A 19,213-nucleotide genomic window follows, 5' to 3' on the forward strand; every position below is an offset into this window, starting at 1 on the left:
TAAATGTGAGAAGTGAGGGACATATGCTTGTTTTGTTAAAAATATTATATGTTTGCTGTTGAAGAAAATAATCCAGAATACTTAACGTTGTTGTTTTAGTTAAATAAAACAATTTCAGTGTCTGTCTGGTGATGTTCTCCTCCTAAGTTCCAAAGAGGATGGAGCTCGGCTGTTCTCAGTGGTGGCAGATGACAGAACAAGGAGCAATGGTCTCAAGTTGCAGTGGGGAAGGTCCAGGTTGGATATTAGGAAACACTATTTCACTAGGAGGGTGGTGAAGCACTGGAATGCGTTACCTAGGGAGGTGGTGGAGTCTCCTTGGAGGTTTTTAAGGCCCGGCTTGACAAAGCTCTGGCTGGGATGATTTAGTTGGGAATTGGTCCTGCTTTGAGCAGGGGGTTGGACTAGATGACCTCCTGAGGTCCCTTCCAACCCTGATATTCTATGATTCTATGATTCTATAATACAGCATGGCAAGAAACTCCTCCAAATATTAATGATTAACCTGTTGAACTGGAGATAGTTCACCTCCCAATGACTTCATAAATATCTGCTTCAATTACCTTTGGTAAATGAAATAACCAAACAATCATTCACTTTCTGATATCGCTGTAACACTAATCTGAAAAGTTTTCAAAATAAATCACTTTAAAAATGTATAGTGTATACCTTCTAAAAATGAAACCTACATCTATCTCTGGGTTGTGAAGAATATGTATTAAGGTTATAACAACCAACAAGAATGCACTTCTATGTAGAAAACCATGATTAAATCGAGTCTTCCTGACTAGTGATTTAAATCACGATTTAAATCAAATCCACCCTGGCAGGTCCGGCCTAGCCCAGCAGCAGAATGGACAGTGGCCGACCAGAGCTGACATAGTGCTGACTGACTGCCCCTTGCACAAACAGGGTCACTTTGGGGCAGCTAGTCACACTATCTCCCCAGCGAGACCGGGGCAGCTTTCCTCCCTGGAGAGGGGCCTCCCGTGACACCTCACTCAGGTACTGCACGAGCCCCCAGAACTTTTCCTGTCCATCTCCTATCTGCCGAGGAGCCCCCACAGCCATTTCCCCATGGCCTTCTCCTCCGCACATGCTGATCCTTGCAGCCAGCTGCTAAGTCACCTCCTGGAGTCCTCAGCTCTGCTACTTTTGCTACCCTGTGTGTCAGGCAGACTCAGCCGCCCTGATCCTGACTGTGATGGGCGGTAGAGAGAGGAACAGGCAGGGATCCTGTCTGGCTAGTATCCTGGGACCAACACTGCTACAGCAACACTGCAAACAGGAAGTGATCACACGCTTCCAGGAGTCCCCATGGCCTACCAGGGAGCAGAGGCTGGGCTGCTTCGGAGCTAGGAAGAGGCCCCTAACCATAGAGAGTGCAGAGCGACAACCCAGCCATGGCAGAGGGGTTAGTAGCACATGGGAAGGGGAGGGGCCGTCACTCCAGAGGGATGAGGCTGGGAGCGGTACAGAAGGAATCACAGACAATGAGGGCTCACCCATGGCACAGGTGAGATCCCCAGAGGCAGGGGAATGGGCAATGAAGTCAATCTCCCTGCATAAGAGCTTAATGCGGGACAGACTCCGAATCCCAGCAGAGTGGACACTTGAGAGAGAGACAACACCACAGCCCCTGGGAGAGAGGAGCCTGAGCCTGCAGGATGCCCAGAAAGGAGGGCAAGGAAAAGTCTCCCTCGACTAATCCGAAACGACAAAGACCTTGGGTGGGGGATGACAATCGCTGCCGAAAAGCCATGAGATCCATAAGTCTGCTACAGAATCAGAGCTGGACCGTTCACCAGGGCTACCGCCCCTGAGACGAGGGCTGATGCTCAATGCTTTGCAAATACGCAGCGTGAGAGCTGTACGCTACCCTCCCTGTGCCCCGTTTTCAAACTTGCGCCGCTCATCACCCAAGCGAAGGACCCCGTTAATGAGCATAAACGCTGTAAGTGAGCTCAGCCTCATTGAGCTGAATCCTGCAAAAACCGCATGGCCAAATGCACATTCACACCCCACACAGTCCAGCCACGTAGCCACGTTAGTGCGCAGCATTTCTGGCTCTTCACAGGCATTTGCATCAAAGTGCTTCTGTTTGCACAGACGTTCAGAGATTGTCCGTTCTCTGTGGGTGAAATTCACTCCGCTCATGGAAAGCCCAACTACCCAGGGTCTAAGTAGGTAGGATGGGGGTGGTTAATACTGCTATCGGCCACCTTTTTGCTGTTTCCTAGCATCCAGCTAGGCTTTTCTTACCTTATCTTGGGATGTCAAACACCCATCCCTTGATGTGTAATTGATGATGCATATTCAGATTCTGCAAAGCCTCTGTAGTCATTTAAAAGAAGAAAATATCTAGCCCTCATGGGTGCAAACTGGAAAGCTTCCAACTGTGAAGGGAGCGTAACCAATGCAACCCGGTCTTCCTGAGTCTGCAGGCAGCTTGAAACAAAGGACACAGTGGTGTGAGCTCTGCCAGTCCTCCATCAATCTCAATGGCGTGTCAACTCTAAAGCCTAACAATGACACTTCAATGTCAATATTAACTATTTCATTGCTGATCATTTTAGCAGATGGAACAGGGCAGGGGATGGGAATGAAGCCCATGAGGATGGAATTAGAAGTTACTGTAGGGAAGGAAATGCAGCAGGAACAACAGAGGAGACCCACAAAGACAAAGAAGAAGAAGAGAAACAGAGAAAGGGGAATGGGGAAGGAAGAGAAATAAAGGGCAGGCTATTGGTGGCCTAGAGGAGATTGTATTTTTCCACAAGGCGATGCTGGATGAACCAATAAGGTACTAAGCAGATAAATAATTATGTTAACTAAAAGTTTGGCTACTAAATAATGTCCCTATTCAACTTCTTATCTTTGTGCAAACCTGCCATTGAGCTCAGCAGGGGAGCCAGGGACAGTGATGGGCGTGCAGTCCTAAACGCATACTCTGACAAGTCGGCCATAATTAAATATGGAATTCATCCATCTCCACGGAATCAGTCTGACCCCCTGCACTAACAGATCAACCAACGCAACCTTCTAGGTTCTCTACATTTTTTTGTATGGTTAAGAACATAAGAACATAAGAACGGCCGTACTGAGTCAGACCAAAGGTCCATCCAGCCCAATATCCTGTCTACCAACAGTGGCCAATGCCAGGTGCCCCAGAGGGAGTGAACCTAACAGGTAATGATCAAGTGATCTCTCTCCTGCCACCACCCCCCTCTGACAAACCGAGGCTAGGGACACCGTTCCTTACCCATCCTGGCTAATAGCCATTAATGGACTTAACCTCCATGAATTTATCTAGTTCTCTTTTAAACCCTGTTATAGTCCTAGCCTTCACAACCTCCTCAGGCAAGGAGTTCCACAGGTTGACTGTGTGCTGTGTGAAGAAGAACTTCCTTTTATTTGTTTTAAACCTGCTGCCCATTAATTTCATTTGGTGGCCCCTAGTTCTTATATTATGGGAACAAGTAAATAACTTTTCCTTATTCACTTTCTCCACACCACTCATGATTTTATAGACCTCTGTCCTTAGTCTCCTCTTTTCCAAGCTGAAAAGTCCTAGCCTCTTTAATCTCTCCTCATATGGGACCTGTTCCAAACCCCTCATCATGTTAGTTGCCCTTCTCTGAACCTTTTCTAGTGCCTAGTTGCTTCTATGCTCCCAAAGAAACTCTTTAATGCAGAATTTGTGGGGGCCTTTGAGGTGAAAACCAAACTGGCTACTTGTTTTGATTGATATGAAAATCATGAAATCCAAATCTGCCGCAACTGTGTTGTTTTTATTGGTAAGAAAAAAATACATCCAGAATCACAGGCACTCTCCATGTATTGCAAGACAGCCCCTCGCAACGGGTGGCTATGCATGAAATTGAACAGCTGCATGGTGAAAAAACAGGACTTTTGATTTTCAGGCCTCTGCTATGAGGCCATGGCATGCCCTGATTTTACATGCCGTGCATCCCTGTTGGCTTAAATACCCACGATGGGTGCCGTACAAGAGCCCAGAGAGACAGAGACAAGTTATTGAACTTCCCTGTGCCTCAGTTTCCTCACCTGTAAGGGGTGGGCGGGGGGATAATAAGACTCATCTCAAAGGGATGCTGTGAGCTTACCTAAAGCCCTTTCAGTGCCTCAAACGCTGCAGAAGTGCAAAATATTACCTAGCAGGGAGTAACCGTGTTAGTCTGCATCCACAAAAACAACGAGGAGTTCGGTGGCACCTTAAAGACTAACAGATTTATTTGGGCCTAAGCTGTCATGGGTAAAAAACCCACTTCTTCAGATGCATGGAGTGAAAATATTAGCGCTCTGTGTGTGTGTGTGTGTGTAATGATTGTTCCAAGTTCCCACTCCCAACGTCCACCAGGGGGCGGCCTCTCCTCGCTCTGGGAGCTGGATGTTCTAGGGAGAGCGCAAGCATCAGGCGTGTGTCTCTTCCTCCCGCATCTCCCCGGCTACCCAATGGGAGCGGGTTTCCTGCTGCCTGCATCGCCCAGGAGTCAGAGCTGCTGCTGCAGCGTGTGTGAGAGACAGGAAGCCAGAGACACAGGGACTGCAGCTGGAGGCCCAGGGCTCTCATCCAACAGGCTGGTGCTGCTGCAGAGAGATTCTGGGGCTGCTGAGAAGGTGGAAGGAAAATGTCTGAAAGGGTTTCTGTCTTGCAGGTAGGAAATGTATCTTCGGACTCTAGGCTTGGCCTCTTTCCCTTGTGCTTGGCAGGTGATGCTGCAGCCTGGAAACAGCCAACAGGGAGCTGGGACTTCCCTCCTTCGGCCTCTGCACTGTGCATGACAATAATAAAATAATAATAATAATAATTACAAAAATTGGCTGCCCTCCAGCTCTAGCTTTGTTAACTGCACCCATGTTCACGTTTTAAACACCAACCACGGCGAAGCCTGTGCGATTGGTTTCAGAAATAAAGAGAGATCAGCCTTCGCTGTAACATAAGCCCATTTTTAAACTCAGCAATCTCAGAATGAAATCCTGTCATTTTAAAAACAGACACGATGAATGCCATGAACAGAACGGGGGCGGAGGGATAAGCAAAGCTCTCGTTTGACATATTTAACAATGCTTCGGTGTATGCAAAAATAATTTGCAAATATGTCATATGGCCCAATCCTGCAGTCCTCACTCAGGAAAAACTCCCAGTGACTTCCGTGGGTTTCAGCTGGGTAAAGAGTGCAAGATCAGCCCCCGAACTGACCAGGTAAAACCCTGGATGCTAAATGGGGATACTCTATCCCCATCAGGGGGGTGCTTTGTTTGGTTCTGCAGCCCTTCCCTCCTCACACATCCCCACCAAATTCTCACAGTCCCCACAGGGGTAGCCATTTCAAGAGGCAGAAGCAGGAAGCAGAAATTTTTTATTGTTCTGCTCGAATACACAAATGGTGCTCAGAGATTTTATTAAACTGGGAAAAGGTGTACCAAAGTGCTACCTGGGATGTTGACTCTCTAGGTGCTGATTGGTCAGGACTTGCAACAAGCTTGAATGAGATAGGCTGAGTGATTTTGATGCAATGTCCGATTGGTCAAATGCTAAGCATGGCCTTGGTGAGGAATTGACTTCAGGAATCATCAGGCGATTTGATAAATTCCCCACCTGTCTTGTCTCTGGTGCATGCATGGTAAATTGAAAATGGTGCGCACCTTTGCTGTGAGATTGCCGTACTTTGTATTACAATGTATAATGTTTGTACAGTGTGTAAAATGTCTGTGCTCATCCGTGATTTACAATGTCATTCTATAGCAAACCATTGATTGTCACTTTAAAAAACACATGCAATTATTGTGCACATTTATATGGAGGCTCCTGGGTGTTTGTTTTTTGCATATGACTTAAATAATAATATAACACTTGTGACAGCTACTGTGGGTACCCTGATGATGAGCCCTGCACATGCCTAGATAAATAGAATGCTTTAGTTAAGTTTGGGAAGGCATTTCTTTGTTCTCTCTCTCAAAAATGCATCACTCTACACAGGGCCGGCTCCAGGCACCAGCCTACCAAGCACGTGCTTGGGGTGGCACCTGGAGAGGGGCGGCGCTCCGGGAGAGCAGGGCAACGGCCGGGCTCTCCGCCCTCCTCTCGGCGCTCCGGCCGGCCGGGGAGAGCGGGGCCCCGGCCGCGCTCTCCGCCCTCCTCCCGGCGCTCCGGCCGGCCAGGGAGAGCGGAGCCGCGGCGGGCTCGCCGCCCTCCCCCCGGCGCTCCGGCCGGCCGGGGAAAGCGGGGCCCCGGCCGGGCTCGCCGCCCTCCCCCCGGCGCTCCGGCCGGCCGGGGAAAGCGGGGCCGCCCTCCCCCAGCGCTCCGGCCGCCGGGGAGAGCGGAGCCGCGGCGGGCTCGACGCCCTCCTCCTGGCGCTCTGGCTGGCCGGGGAGAGCGGGGCCCTGGCCGGGCTCCCCGCGCTCCCCGCCGGGGGGCCGGGGGCGGCGGGAGGCTTTTTTGCCTAGGGTGGCAAAAAAGCCAGAGCCGGCCCTGACTCTACAGCACTAGTCCAAACCACTCCCGTTGACAGTAGCGATACTGCAGAGTTTGGGGAAATGACTGTTGAATGTGGTGTCTTTTGATAGGTAAATTCTTTTAAAACACAACAATTTCTTGGGGTGTTTTTCCCCCTGAAACTTCAGGTCTGATCTCATTCAAAGCTGGGTGAGTAATGAAAATAGTGTGTTAATTTGATTCAGCTAACCTATTCATGGCAGGCTCATTTCTGTATATGTTCATTATTTGCCCAGCCTCACAAATAGGAAGAATGCCGGTGAGAATTGTCAAATAATTTTAAAAAAATTCAACAAATAAAATCAAATATTGGAGAGAGCTCGAATCTCAACCAAAAGGCAAATGAAGAAAAGAGAACAAATGAATTCTGCTGGTGTTTGAGTGAGAGACTCATGGAGGGGAAAAGGATACTTTTCCTGCAGTTAGAAAACCAAAAACCATATTTCTTCCTCCTCCTCCCAATCATGCAAAAAGGCGGAACATAAAGGCCCATATTTTCTTCTTGGTTCTGCTGTTGAAATCCATGTTGAACTGCGACTGCAGTACATATGAATAATAATTTCCTGTGATTTCAGGTCCCAGTGTCATTTGCCGATGTCTCAGTCTGTTTCACCCGGGAGGAGTGGGAGATCTTGGCGGAATGGCAGAAAAAGCTGTACTGGGACGTGATGAGAGAGAACTATGAGATGCTGATATCGCTGGATGACTGTACGTTAATGGGGAGCTGTCACGTCTGAATGGCTTTGAGAGTTTGTTCCCCTCCTTTTAATCTTCTAATGAAGGGTGTGGGCTTGGCAGCCCTGAAAACGGAAGGTAGTGGATAGAGCCGTGGGTTAGGGCTCAGGAGATCTGGGACCTAGTCCTGGCTCTGCCACTGGCCTGCTGTTTGACCTTGGGCAACTCACGTCACCCCTCTGTGCCTCAGTTTCCCTATTTGTAAAATGCAAAGCACTTCCCAAAGGAGGTCAATATCATTATCCCAATGATACCGATCTTTTTTGTTGAAGCGCTTTGAGATCTACTGGTGAAAACAAACCCACAAGCTAGGTCTTGTTTATCCACAAAGCAGGGGAGCAGCAGTAGTGCCTGCTTCTCACATTCTGTTCCAGTGCCGTCCCACCCTTCCAGCGTGAAAACATTCTGGACGAGAGGGGAGTCGCTCTCCATGGTCTAGTCAATCTGCTGAGACCACCAGTCAGAGCCACTTGGTGCCAGTTGTGCCAACAGCTTTTTGTGATTGCCGTGTTGGGAACTGGGATTCCCAACTTGTTTCACACTGGTGTCTTGAAGATCTTTGGTTTTGCATAAATGAGGGGCCACCTCTGTAAATAACCCTCAGTGTTCCTCTATTTTGCCTTTAAGCGTTACCCTCTTACAGAATTGAGTTCCCTCTTGTTGACACTAACAATTTTGTCCTTGGTTTTCATAAAAGTGCCTAAAATTGATACTTTAGCATTGGCCACTTATTCCCAGAAATAGCTTCCAGCAGAATGGGCTCAGCTAACCCCCCTGCCTCATTGCCGGCCCTGCAGGCTCAACCTAGCTTCTGAAAAATCAGGCTGTGTTTTTTCTGCAAGCAGTAAAGACCCTGGAATAGGGATTTAACTGGTAATTTTATTGGGAATCCATGAGGCAGAATGAGGTGCAGCTTTGCTTGCCTGTATGTACAATCGATTAGCTCTTCAGGGCTGACAGTGGTAAAACAGCCGGTGGAACTCATTGCCACAAGATATCATTAAGGCCAAACACTTGACTGGTTTCAAAAAAGGACTGGGTGTTTATATGGATAATGAGAATATTGCTGTAACACCAGACAAAGGTTTAAAAAGTAGTTTGGAAGGAACAGAAACCCTCATGCTTCAAGGCAGTAGCCAGCCTTTAATTGAGGAAGGAACGTTAGGAAATTTTTTTCACCCGTGGGCAGGTTATTCCAGAAGTGCCTACTGCAGGGTGCGTCTCACCTTGTATTGCGTCTGGTGTTGGCTGCTGTTTGGAAACAGGATTCTGGACTAGGCGGTCTGATCCCGTCCAGCAATTGCTCTGCTCCTCGTAAAGGGCTCCGCTCACCGCAGATGCGCCTCCTTGTGGCTAGGTCTGGGAATTAGCTTTCACCCTGTCTGGCGCCCCTGTCGTCGGCTGCTCGCACGTGGTCCCTCTCTCTCTTCGCGACTGGAAGCGCTCCCTCTGTGTAACTCGGCCCTGCAGACACGCCACTATACAGTCTCCCCTTTGCGGGGTACCAAGGTCCCACTGGACGAAGCTGTCCAGATGCTGCCTAAGATGGTCTCGGTTCCACCTCTAGGTCCTGTGCCACTGCCCAGTGGCTGGTAGGGGAACCTGGGCCCCCCTGCAACTCCAGGTTCCGGTCCAAGGACCCTCTGACTAGCAGTCCAGGGTGGCTCAGTCTCAGTCCCTGTCGGCGTTTCCCTGGCCTCCTTCCTACCCCACTTCTCTATCTCCTGGTTTATCTCTGGGTTTACCACCAGAGCTTCCTCTGCTGCCCGTGGCTACTTCTCCCCTCTCAACCGCTTGCCAGACTCCCTAGTCCAGGGCAGGAAAGCAGACACGGAGGCCAAGTGAAGCCTCTCAAAGCCACAGAGGGAGTCTAGGTCAGAGCCGGGATTAGCGCTCGGGAGGGCCTGCGTCTCAACCCACTAGGAGGCACTTCTCTCCTGGGAAGCGATGGAAAGCCCACATCCGTACGAAGGGCTGAGGAAGGTTTGCTGTACAGCCCTTAGCAGAAGGCTATGATTGCCGTGGGCCGGCTCGGATTATTTCTGATTGTTTGTTTGTAACATGCAGGGGGTGATGTGCCAAAACCTGCCCTCCTGCTGCTGACGGAGGAAGGGGGAAAGCCCGGTGCGGAGGAGGCCTCTGCCTGGGAGGCCCTGGCCCCGGTGTCTATGGGTGAGTACGGGAAATGCTGGCAAGAGAAAAGAAACGTCCCTGAGCAAAGGAGAGCTGGCTGAAATTCTTCACACCCAAAGCTTCTGTTGTGGAAATGGGGCCTTGTTTTGGGAGTGAAAAATCTTCTTGAAAAACTGACGTTACAGAACAATGACTGACATTTTTATTGTGCTCCAGGCTTCTGGTGCATGAAAAAATTAGAAACTGGTGTGTTGCTAACAATTTCAGTTAATTTTGAAAAAAAAACCAAAACATGGGGCAGTTTTGAACCCTACGAAACAGAAACCGTCTAGAAATTTGTAGCAAAACTGTTTTTTCCACTTTTTAAACCAGCTCTGTTTTAAGTGGGAAACCTGCATAAAAGCTTCATCTTCACAGGCAGCTCAGTGTGGTTCTGTCAGCGAAACAGCCAGGACCTGCAATAGGCTGTACAGAAGTTGGGATTAGTGACCTCATGCACAATACGTGGTAGTGTCCCCGCTGGATAAGTATCGCCTTTTTCTCCAGTCTGCCCTCCTGTAAGACACAGGCCAGGGAACTGCCCCAAAATAAACATCCCATCTTGATTTAAAAATTGTTAGTGCTGGAGAATCCACCATGACACTTGGTAAATTGTTCCAGTGGTTAATTACTCTTGCTAGCTCCCTGGTTCACATATGGGCTCTTTCGGAGTTCAGGGGCATGGCTTAGTTTCAGATTAATATGACTAGGAATTCCGAAGAGAATGAAATCTAGTCAAGAAATGCAGGGGGAGCTTTGCTTCATGTGCCTAATGAGAGGGGTGTTGTTTCCTTCCAGTTGCCGAATGCCTGAATGCAAGTGGAAAGGTGAAACTGGAGGACAATGAAGTTGAAATCCAAATCCCTGGGCATCTCCCTTTGTCTGTGGAGGAAAGGCCCGTTTCGTGGGGCTTGGAGAGCAGTGCGTCACCTTTGGGTGGTCAGCTGCACACGGCCCCCCAGGCTGCTCTCGGCGACGTCGATGGCAAAGCTCCCGCTATCCTCACTAAGTGCAAGCCAGAGCCCTTCGGGGAGGTGGAAGTTCCACTTGAGTGTCCTTCGCGGTGTGTCGGCAGTTTGCGATGGCAGCAGCAGGCCGACGGCCCCGCCCCGCAGGAGGCTCGCTGCCGTGTGAAGGAAGAGATTGAAGAAGATGGCGGCTCTGGAACGGGTTTCAGTGCTCAGCAGTACCAGAGTGCCCCCAGAGAAGAGGCAGAGGCTCCTCCATGCACCAAGTACGATGAAAGCTACAGCCCGTGGCTGGGCGCCGCCGGCAGCCAGAGGACTCGTGCGGGAGCGGATCCGTCCAGCGGCGGCGAAGACCAGAGTGTTGTCATCTGCAAGACTGAGATAATGGATGACCTCCAGGTTCACGTAGTGGAGGAGCCTTATCCGGGCGAGTCCCCGGGCGGCGAGCAGCAGCGAGATCAGCGGAGAGCGCGGCTCCTGTGGTGCTCCAAGTGCGACAGAGACTTCCTGCGCCGCTCGGACCTGGTGAGGCACTGCCGAGTGCACAACAGCGAGCGGCCGTACCGCTGCAACCGCTGCGGCAATGGCTTCCGCCGGCGCTCGCACCTCAACGAGCACCTGCGCACGCACACGGGCGAGAAGCCCTTCCGCTGCAGCCTCTGCCCCAAGAGCTTCAGCCGGCGCTCCACCCTCAACAAGCACCAGGAGACCCATGCCAAGGAGCAACCCCGGAGACACGCCGAGCGCCCCAGGGAGCCTGCCTGGCAGAACGACCCGCCGAAGCCGCGCCGGACCCGCAAGGCGGACAAGGCCTACCGAAGCAGGAGGGGCCACGCGACCTTCAGCACGCTGGGGCCTGCGGCCCAGCACAAGAGGATGCATGCCGGGGGGAAGCCCTTCTCTTGCGGCGTCTGCGGCAAGAGCTTCAGCACGCGCTCCTACGCCGCCAAGCACGAGCATGCCCACCTGGAGGAGCGGCCCTACCCCTGCACCCTGGGACCCGAGAGCTTCACCGGGCAGCAGGCCCTGGCCAGGCGCCAGCGGGCGCCCAGCGGCGAGAAGCCCTTCCCCTGCGGCTTGTGCGGCCGGTGGTTCCGCCGGCGCTCCCACCTCAGTGACCACCTGCGCACACACACCGGCGAGAAACCTTTCCCTTGCCACCTATGCCCCAAGAGCTTCAGCCGGCGCTCCACCCTCAACAAGCACCAGGAGACCCACACGCGGCTAGGCCTGCGCGCCGCCCGGGACAGGGACCCCCTCCACAAGCTGCCCCGCCGCAGCCACCCGGCAGCCAAGCCCTACCCCTGCGGCAGGTGCCACAAGAGCTTCAGCACCCGGGCCTATGCCCTGCGGCACGAGAGGTCTCATACCGGGGAGAGGCCGGGTCCGCCTGGCGTGGGCGACCGAAGCTTTGGCAGACAGACTCGCACCGTCAAGCACGAGACCGGCCCCCGGGGAGAGGAGCCGTGTTGGCCCCAGGGCCACGGGAACGGGGTCTGGTCACAACCGCTCACTTTCAAGGAGAGGCCATTCCCAGGGGCGAGCGTCCTGGGGCGAGCGCCGGAACATCCACCTGCTCCTGCCAAGGCCAAGCTCTACCCCTGCCCCCTCTGCCCCCAGAGCTTCAGGAGCCCGCTGGCTTTGAAGAGGCACCAGCCGAGCCACACGGAGGAGAAGCCCTTCTCCTGCAGCCTGTGCCACAAGCAGTTCCGCCGGCGCTCCTACCTCAGCATCCACCGGCGGGTGCACCTGGAGAACGGCCCCTACCAGTGCGCCCTGTGCGAGAAACACTTCATCTTCAAGTGTGACTTCGTCAAGCATTACGGCTTCCACACGGGCGAGCGGCCCTACCCCTGCAGCCGCTGCGCCCGCAGCTTCCGCAAGCAGTCGCACCTCACCGAGCACCTCCGCATCCACACCGGCGAGAAGCCTTTCCCCTGCAAACTGTGCGGCAAGCGCTTCGGCCGCCGCTCCACGCTGACCAAGCACCAGCAGATCCACGCCCGGCGCGCACCCCTCTGCTGCGCCGACTGCTAGAAAGCCTTTGCCGTGGAGTCGGTCTTTATCATGCACCAGAAAATGCATGGCAGGACGGCCACGCCCAGATTGTGACTCCGTTTCCAGAAGCACGGCATACCTGCATGGGCCACAACATCTGGCCAGCTGATGATCTGTAGCCAGCTGCTGCATGGGACAGGGAGTCACTCCAAAGGCCAGCTTTGCTGACTGCCAAAGTGGAGAAGGGGTCTAGTCAATTGCCGGGTGCCTCCCCCTTAACAAATGCACTAGAGTTATTCTCATGACTGCAGCATGGAAAGCTTTGCTTGGATCATACAACAGGCTGGAGGATACATAAGACATAAGAGAAATGATTTAAATGTATGAGCTATTCGTTATGCCTCTGGGTGAGTCCCCAGCAGTGGGGATTGAACCTGGGATATTATCAACACATGAGCCTTTCTCCTGCTTGGGCTAAAAGACTCAGCTGTTTAAGGCTAAGAACGGCCACGCTGGGTCAGACCAAAGGTCCATTTAGCCCAGTATCCGGTCTTCCGACAGTGGCCAATGCCAGGTGCCCCAGAGGGAATGAACAGAACAGGGAATCATCAAGTGATCCATCCCCTGTCAGTCATTCCCAGCTTCTGGCAAACAGAGGCTAGGGAGACTCAGAGGCTGAGGCTGCATCCCTACCCATCCTGGCTAATAGCCATTGATGGACCTGTCCTCCATCAACTTATCTAGTTCTTTTTTTGAACCCTGTTACAAGTTTGGCCTTCACAACATCCTTGGGAAAAGAGTTCCACAGGTTGACTCTGCGTTGTGTGAGGAAGTACGTCCTTATGTTTGTTTTAAACCTGCTGCCTATTCATTTTATTGGGTGACCCCTAGTTCTTGTGTTATGAGGAGTAAATAACATTTCCTTATTCACTTTCTCCACACCAGTCAGGATTTTATAGACCTCTATCATACGCCCTCTTAGTTATCTCCTTTCCAAACTGAAAAGTCCCAGTCTTTGTAATCTCTCCTTATATGGAAGCTCTTTCAGACCCCTAATCATTTTTGTTGCCCTTGTCTGTATCTTTTCCAATTCTAATACATCTTTTTTGAGATGAGGTGACCAGATCTGCACACAATATTCAAGGTGTGAGCATACCATGGATTTACATAGAGGCTGTCTGATATTTTCTCTTATCTATTCCTTTCCCATTGCCAGTCTGTTCGGTTTTTTGACTGCCGCTGCTCATTGAGCAGATGTTTTCAGAGAACTATCCATGCTGACTCCAAGATCTTTCTTCATACATCATTTTTTATGTATGGTTGGGATTATGTTTTCCAATGTGCATTACTTTGCATTTTATCAGCATTAAATTTCATCTGCCATTTTGTTGCCCAGTCACACAGTTTTGAGATCCCTTTGTAACTCTTCGCAATCTGCTTTGGACTTAACTACCTTGAGTAATTTTGTAGTGTTTGCAAATTTTGCCACCTCACTGTTTACCCCTTTTTCCAGATCACTTATGAATTGTTGAATAGGACTGATCCCAATACAGACCCCTGCAGGACACCACTATTTTCCTCTCGCCATTGTGAAAACTGACCATTTATTCCTACCCTTTGTTTTCTGTCTTTTAACCAGTTACTGATCCATGAGAGGACCTTCCCTCTTATCCCATGACTGCTTAGTTTGCTTAAGAGCCTTTGGTAAGGGACTTGTCAAAAGCTTTCTGAAAAGCTAAGTACACTATATCCACTGGATCACCCTTGTCCACATGTTTGGTGAGCCCGGTCAAAGAATTCCAATAGATTGGTGAGGCATGATTTTCCTTTACAAAAGCTATTTTGACTCTTCCCCAACAAACTATGTTCACCTGTTTGTCGGATAATTCTGTTGTTTACTCTAGTTTCAACCAATTTGCCTGGTACTGAAGTTAGGCTTACTGGCCTGTAATTGCCGGGATCGCCTCTGGAGCTTTTTAAAAAATTGTTTACACGTCTACATGTACAGCCGCGTGAAGAGTACAGGTACTATGCCTGTAGCTGCATGCTGCAGTGAAAGGCTCTTGCAGGGGGAGGCGGCAGAACACTACACTGCTAAAAATAGCAGTGTGGATGTGGGAGGTGCTGCTTGGGCATGCAGAGACCTGTGTCGGATGAATATGCCCTAGAGTTCAGGTGCATAGGGCATGCTACTCACCTAAACCGTGTCTTACTGTCTACACTGTTGGTTATGCCTGTGCTAGGTGGGGTGCAGCATTTGGACTCTACCTATTGCCAAAAGTGTAGACGTAGCCTTAGCCACTGCTGTAGCAGGCTCATCAACCTCTATCTGTGGCCTAGCCACTACTAGAGGGGGACAGAGCACCGCCGTGAGTGGTTACAGCTTACATTTTAAAGAGTGTTTTCTCACCTGGGGCTGACACTCCATCCGCTCTCATACGCTAAGCTTGGTCACGCCAGGTCAGTACTTGGACGGGGGACCAGCTGCTGAAGGCGAGATGGGAATTCAAAAGGTGACTCTTCCACGTGAGTTGGTGCCGTACCCAGGGCCCAGCATGGTGCTAAGGGGCACAGTGCTTCTGGAGGTGCTGACATTTGGACGAGATGTAAGACTGGGGTCCACCACTTGTCCTCATTAAAGATCTCCTGAAATGTGTCCAGAGTGCTATCCTGGCCCGATCCCATCTCTGGTAACAGCATTCAGCCAACTTGGAAATCTGTCCCCACTCTTTCAGTCGGATGAGATATTCTTCCTGCTCTGCCATATTACTGCGTGTAGTTAAACTGTTGCCATGTTTGACCCCAGAGGCAGCTGCATCTCAGTGGTAGAGTCAAGGATTAATTTCCAGTATATATAATTGAAGACTGCAAAGAACGAGACATGCAAGATATTACCACTACTGTCTAGCTCAGGCCTCCCATAAGAGACATGTGTCCATAGGGTGGGGGAAGGAGTTCTAGTAAATGTAGCCTGGTATCGGAGCATAGCCGACTGGGTATCCTGGTGGCCAACAGGTGTGTGGTGCGCAGCATCCAGCCTCCGCAATACAGACCTCCTCTTGCTTCTGGCTCGGCCTCCTACTTAAAAGATGGATGGTTTTTACCTTAGGTAACAAGAATGAGAACCAATTGCACTGATTAGTCAGTAACGATTCCAGTTCTATCACCGTAACCCGATACTGGATCTCTTGCACTCAATGGCTTAGCTGTAAATGGACAATAAAAAGGTTAATTACAAGTGCCTGGGCCGGTTATTATCTTGGAGTAGGACCTGAGTTCAGGCTAACTGTTGGTCTTTTATTTAAATGTTCTGATGGTGGAATATGTCTGGGCCCAAATCCCAGTGGAACTTGGCAGGAAGCTGGGGGACAGAATCCTTTCCATGCGCGGCTCCCTCCGTTCTCACGGGAGGCAGGGAGGACGTCAGCCACCCTTGTCAATAAGAGCGTGCCTGCAGCATTAGGCCAAAAGCACGTGACTTGCTTGGCATGTATCGTCCAGCGTTAGCGAGATGCCAGGAGGTTCTCCTGGAGCGGGAGAGGCAGGGAGCTGTACAGGGTCGGGCGCCAGCCTGGGAGCTCGGGCCAGCTCTGCCATTGACTTGCTGGGTCAACTGCTCAAACTTTGCAGGCATCTAAAAAGTTTGGCACCGTTCCTTACTATTGTCCTGTTGGATGGGTGGCAGCGCAAATGCAGGCTCTGCCTGGGGCCTGAGAAAGATGACCCGGCTTGCAGAAGGGCTGGGCTCTTAGAGCTTCTACTGCCATCGGTGGCAAACTGGGAGTGAAAAATCAGCCCATTCCTAGGGGGGTCTCACTTCAGGCACCTGCATGTGGCCAGTGCTTCTTGGCTCTTATGAGCTGTGGCTTACACACATCCTCTAGCCCTTAGTGTTTGGGCACATCTGCCAGTCCCCTGCCCTCTGTATCTTGCTGGTGCTGATGTACGTGGAAATGGAAGAGGATTCCAGCTCTGCTCTCTCCAGAGCCATACAGAGGGGACTGGGACTGACATCCTCACTGCATGCCAGGATGCTGCAGTAACTGCACCCCATTGTCCTCCATTGCCCACACCAGCTGTGCGCCGTATAGGCACAGTGGCGCACTCAGTGCTCAGACGATGTAACGCACGACGTAGTGACCCGCTGGTTTTCCCTCTAACAGCAATTACAAGTTTGGAACATAGTAATTGAGCGCCAGTAACCTGATGGTGCTCTGAGCCCTTTAGCAATAGGAATCCTCACCCCCCCCCCTTTTTCCAGAGGGGTCCAGAGAGGGGCAGTGACTTGTGTGAGAGACTCCATGGCAGAGCTGGGCCTAGAGCCCCCATCAGATTTAGCTATTGAGCACCATTCACAGTGATCTCTAGGGATTGCATCTCCTGCCTCCCCAGCCTGTGCATTAGCTACACTGGGGTCCCTCCAATAGGTTGATCCATGTAGCCCCCACCCCCCCGGGAGTCAGACTGCTGGGAGAAGGAGCCCTTGGTACGTTCTTCAAGGGACTCTCCAAATCTGGGCCTCAGACCCAGGTTGCACCTGCACTGTGCCCTGGACTGGCCTCTGGCTGTGGTCCTGCGTGTGTGCTGGCGGTCAGGCACCCTCGCCTTTCCCAGCTAGGATACAGCTCCAGCCCCACCCTTGGCCCCGATCTGCTTGTACAGCCAGCTTCCCACAGCCCTTCCCTGGCTGCTTGGGCCAGCGCTGGACTGGGACCGGTGGCCATTGCTGCTGCCCATGCAGGGCTTTCACTGGGGGGGTGTCAGGCTGCCTGTGGCTGAAGGGCCAGGCCTGCCGAGTCCCCTCCTCTTGACTCCCACAGTAGACTAAGACTCCCCCTGTTGTATGCCCAGCTCAGGGCCTTCACTTACCCTCCCTCCCTGGCCCATGCCTGGCTGGTGCCCGCAGCCCTCCCCCAGCTTGTGCAAGGAGCCTATTGCTTGCCCCGGAGGGGAGGAGCCCAGAGTGGCTGTTATAGCATTTACTGCAAGCCATGGACCCCAGTGGTTGATGGGAGAATTCAGGAGCACTTTGAGCCCTAGCAATCTTCTTAAGCCGGCCCCTTCTCCCCTGTGTATTTATTTGCCATTGCCACCCCCAAGGGTGCTACCCCCGCCTTGCCAGCTGGGAGTGTTTAGTGAGCATCAGTAGGGGCCTGAACTGGTCATTCTGGCATCCGCCACCCATGGAGCTGCTCTGAGCACAGCTCAAGGATTGTGACCAGAGCATGACTGAACCAGCTGCTAGCAGAGATAATGGTGGAGCAGGCCTCTCCGGCCGGGACCATCTACTCACACTCCATCCATAGTCCCAGTGGAGGTGGATGGTCCTCATCAAGTGACCAGCACTGAAATATTTAATGCTAATGATGTTTAAATTGTCATCATTCGGGTTCAGACTCAACACCTCCTTGAGATGAATGGGGCACTGTACTCCTTGCTTTTGGGCCTAGTCCTATACAATAGAGGCCATGAATTGCAACCCAGACAGGTGTCAAGTATCTGCATCTGAAGAAGTGAGGTTTTTTACCCATGAAAGCTTATGCCCAAATAAATCGGTTAGTCTTTAAGGTGCCATCGGACCCCTTGTTGTTTTTGTTAACCCAGAAAGAGGCTCCACTCCAAGAAAAATCAAAATAACACTGTAATAGGGACGCATCTGGCTTTTACAGCTCCCTACAGACAGCCGTGTGGTCCTACTACACCCTGCCCCAAGAGAAGAACAGCGAAGGTGGGTCATCCAGGCCTGCCTAGGGAGGCCTCAGGGAAGCAGCCAATCAGAGCCCAGCAGGCTCAGATAAAAGGATCTGCAGGGGCTTAGCAATCAGTTCCTGGTTGGGACCAGATGGGCGAGGCCAGGTGCCCCTCTCCAGCTGCAGAAGCTCAAGGGACTGCCAGAGTTAGGTTCTGGCTGCATTTGCTGAAGCTGGAGCGAGAGGCCCCGAGAACTTTTAACCCTGAGGTAAGGGGGTCTGATAAGAGGGCCACAGGAAGAGGCCCAGGGAAAGAGCAGCAGCGCACTGCAGTTGGGCAGCATGTGGCTGCTGCTTATAGCGTCCCTGAGGTGGAACCTGGAGCAGGGGGCGGCCTGGCTTCCCCCACCGGCAAAGTGGTATAAACCCGGAGAAGAGGACAAGGTCTGCTTGGAAGCCTGAGTGAAGGGCTGAATTTAAAGGGCCCAGAGCTGGGGCTGAAGACTCTGGGGAGGGCAGATAGTTCCCTTGGGACGCTGGAAGGGGTTTAGTTTGTCTGTGTGAGCCGGCCGGAGGGCTGAGCCCCTGAAGACTCACCCAGCCTGGTCGACAACCTACAGGGGAGCGGTAGGAGTGGGGAAAGGACTGCGGTACTACACCCAGCCACCAGCAGACACTCGAGAGGGGAGTGTCCCCCGTTACAAGCACATTCAGCGTGGGGATGGTGGAAGTTGATCCTAGTGATAAGAGAGCTGCTCTGACTCAACCCACTCTGCTTATAACTAACTAGCTGCCTGTAGCCGGACGGGCTCTCCACTGCCCTCCAGACTCTGCTCCTGGTACCTGAGGCAGAGTGCAAGTTAACCACTGAGCATGGAAAGGAAGTTAAGACCCAATTCTACATCCATTGGACACCAAAGGGCAGCTTTCCAGGGGATTAGGCTCTCTCTGGGCAGAACTTAAGTACATTTTCAATACAGCTAGAGCAGGGATGGCCAGCAACTCTGGAAGGGGGAAAACATTGGTACAAGTGGGTTAAACAAACACATTCTACCTCGGGTCCGCATTGGAAGTTCATGGGAATTTTGCCAGACCACCACATTGCGGGTTGAGGCCGCAGTTAATTTTGTAAT

The 19,213-nt window shown here is 51.8% G+C and overlaps 1 protein-coding gene across 1 annotated transcript; it reads left to right on the forward strand.

The window, feature by feature from the left end:
• The first annotated feature begins 6,770 nt into the window (after positions 1–6,770).
• On the forward strand, positions 6,771–12,429 carry LOC135873886 (zinc finger protein 271-like). The gene is made up of 4 exons (XM_065398494.1): positions 6,771–6,776; positions 7,093–7,225; positions 9,320–9,424; positions 10,223–12,429. Exons 1-4 carry the CDS (start codon positions 6,771–6,773, stop codon positions 12,427–12,429), a joined length of 2,451 nt encoding a protein of 816 aa, XP_065254566.1.
• Positions 12,430–19,213: the final 6,784 nt, after the last annotated feature.

The sequence above is a fragment of the Emys orbicularis genome, chromosome 2, assembly GCF_028017835.1.
Source record: "Emys orbicularis isolate rEmyOrb1 chromosome 2, rEmyOrb1.hap1, whole genome shotgun sequence".
NCBI lineage: Eukaryota > Metazoa > Chordata > Testudines > Emydidae > Emys > Emys orbicularis.

Coding starts and splice junctions, on each gene's coding strand:
- LOC135873886 (XM_065398494.1), top strand. Junction 7,226..9,319: donor GCTGATATCGCTGGATGACT/GTACGTTAATGG, acceptor TGTAACATGCAG/GGGGTGATGTGCCAAAACCT. Junction 9,425..10,222: donor CCTGGCCCCGGTGTCTATGG/GTGAGTACGGGA, acceptor GTTTCCTTCCAG/TTGCCGAATGCCTGAATGCA.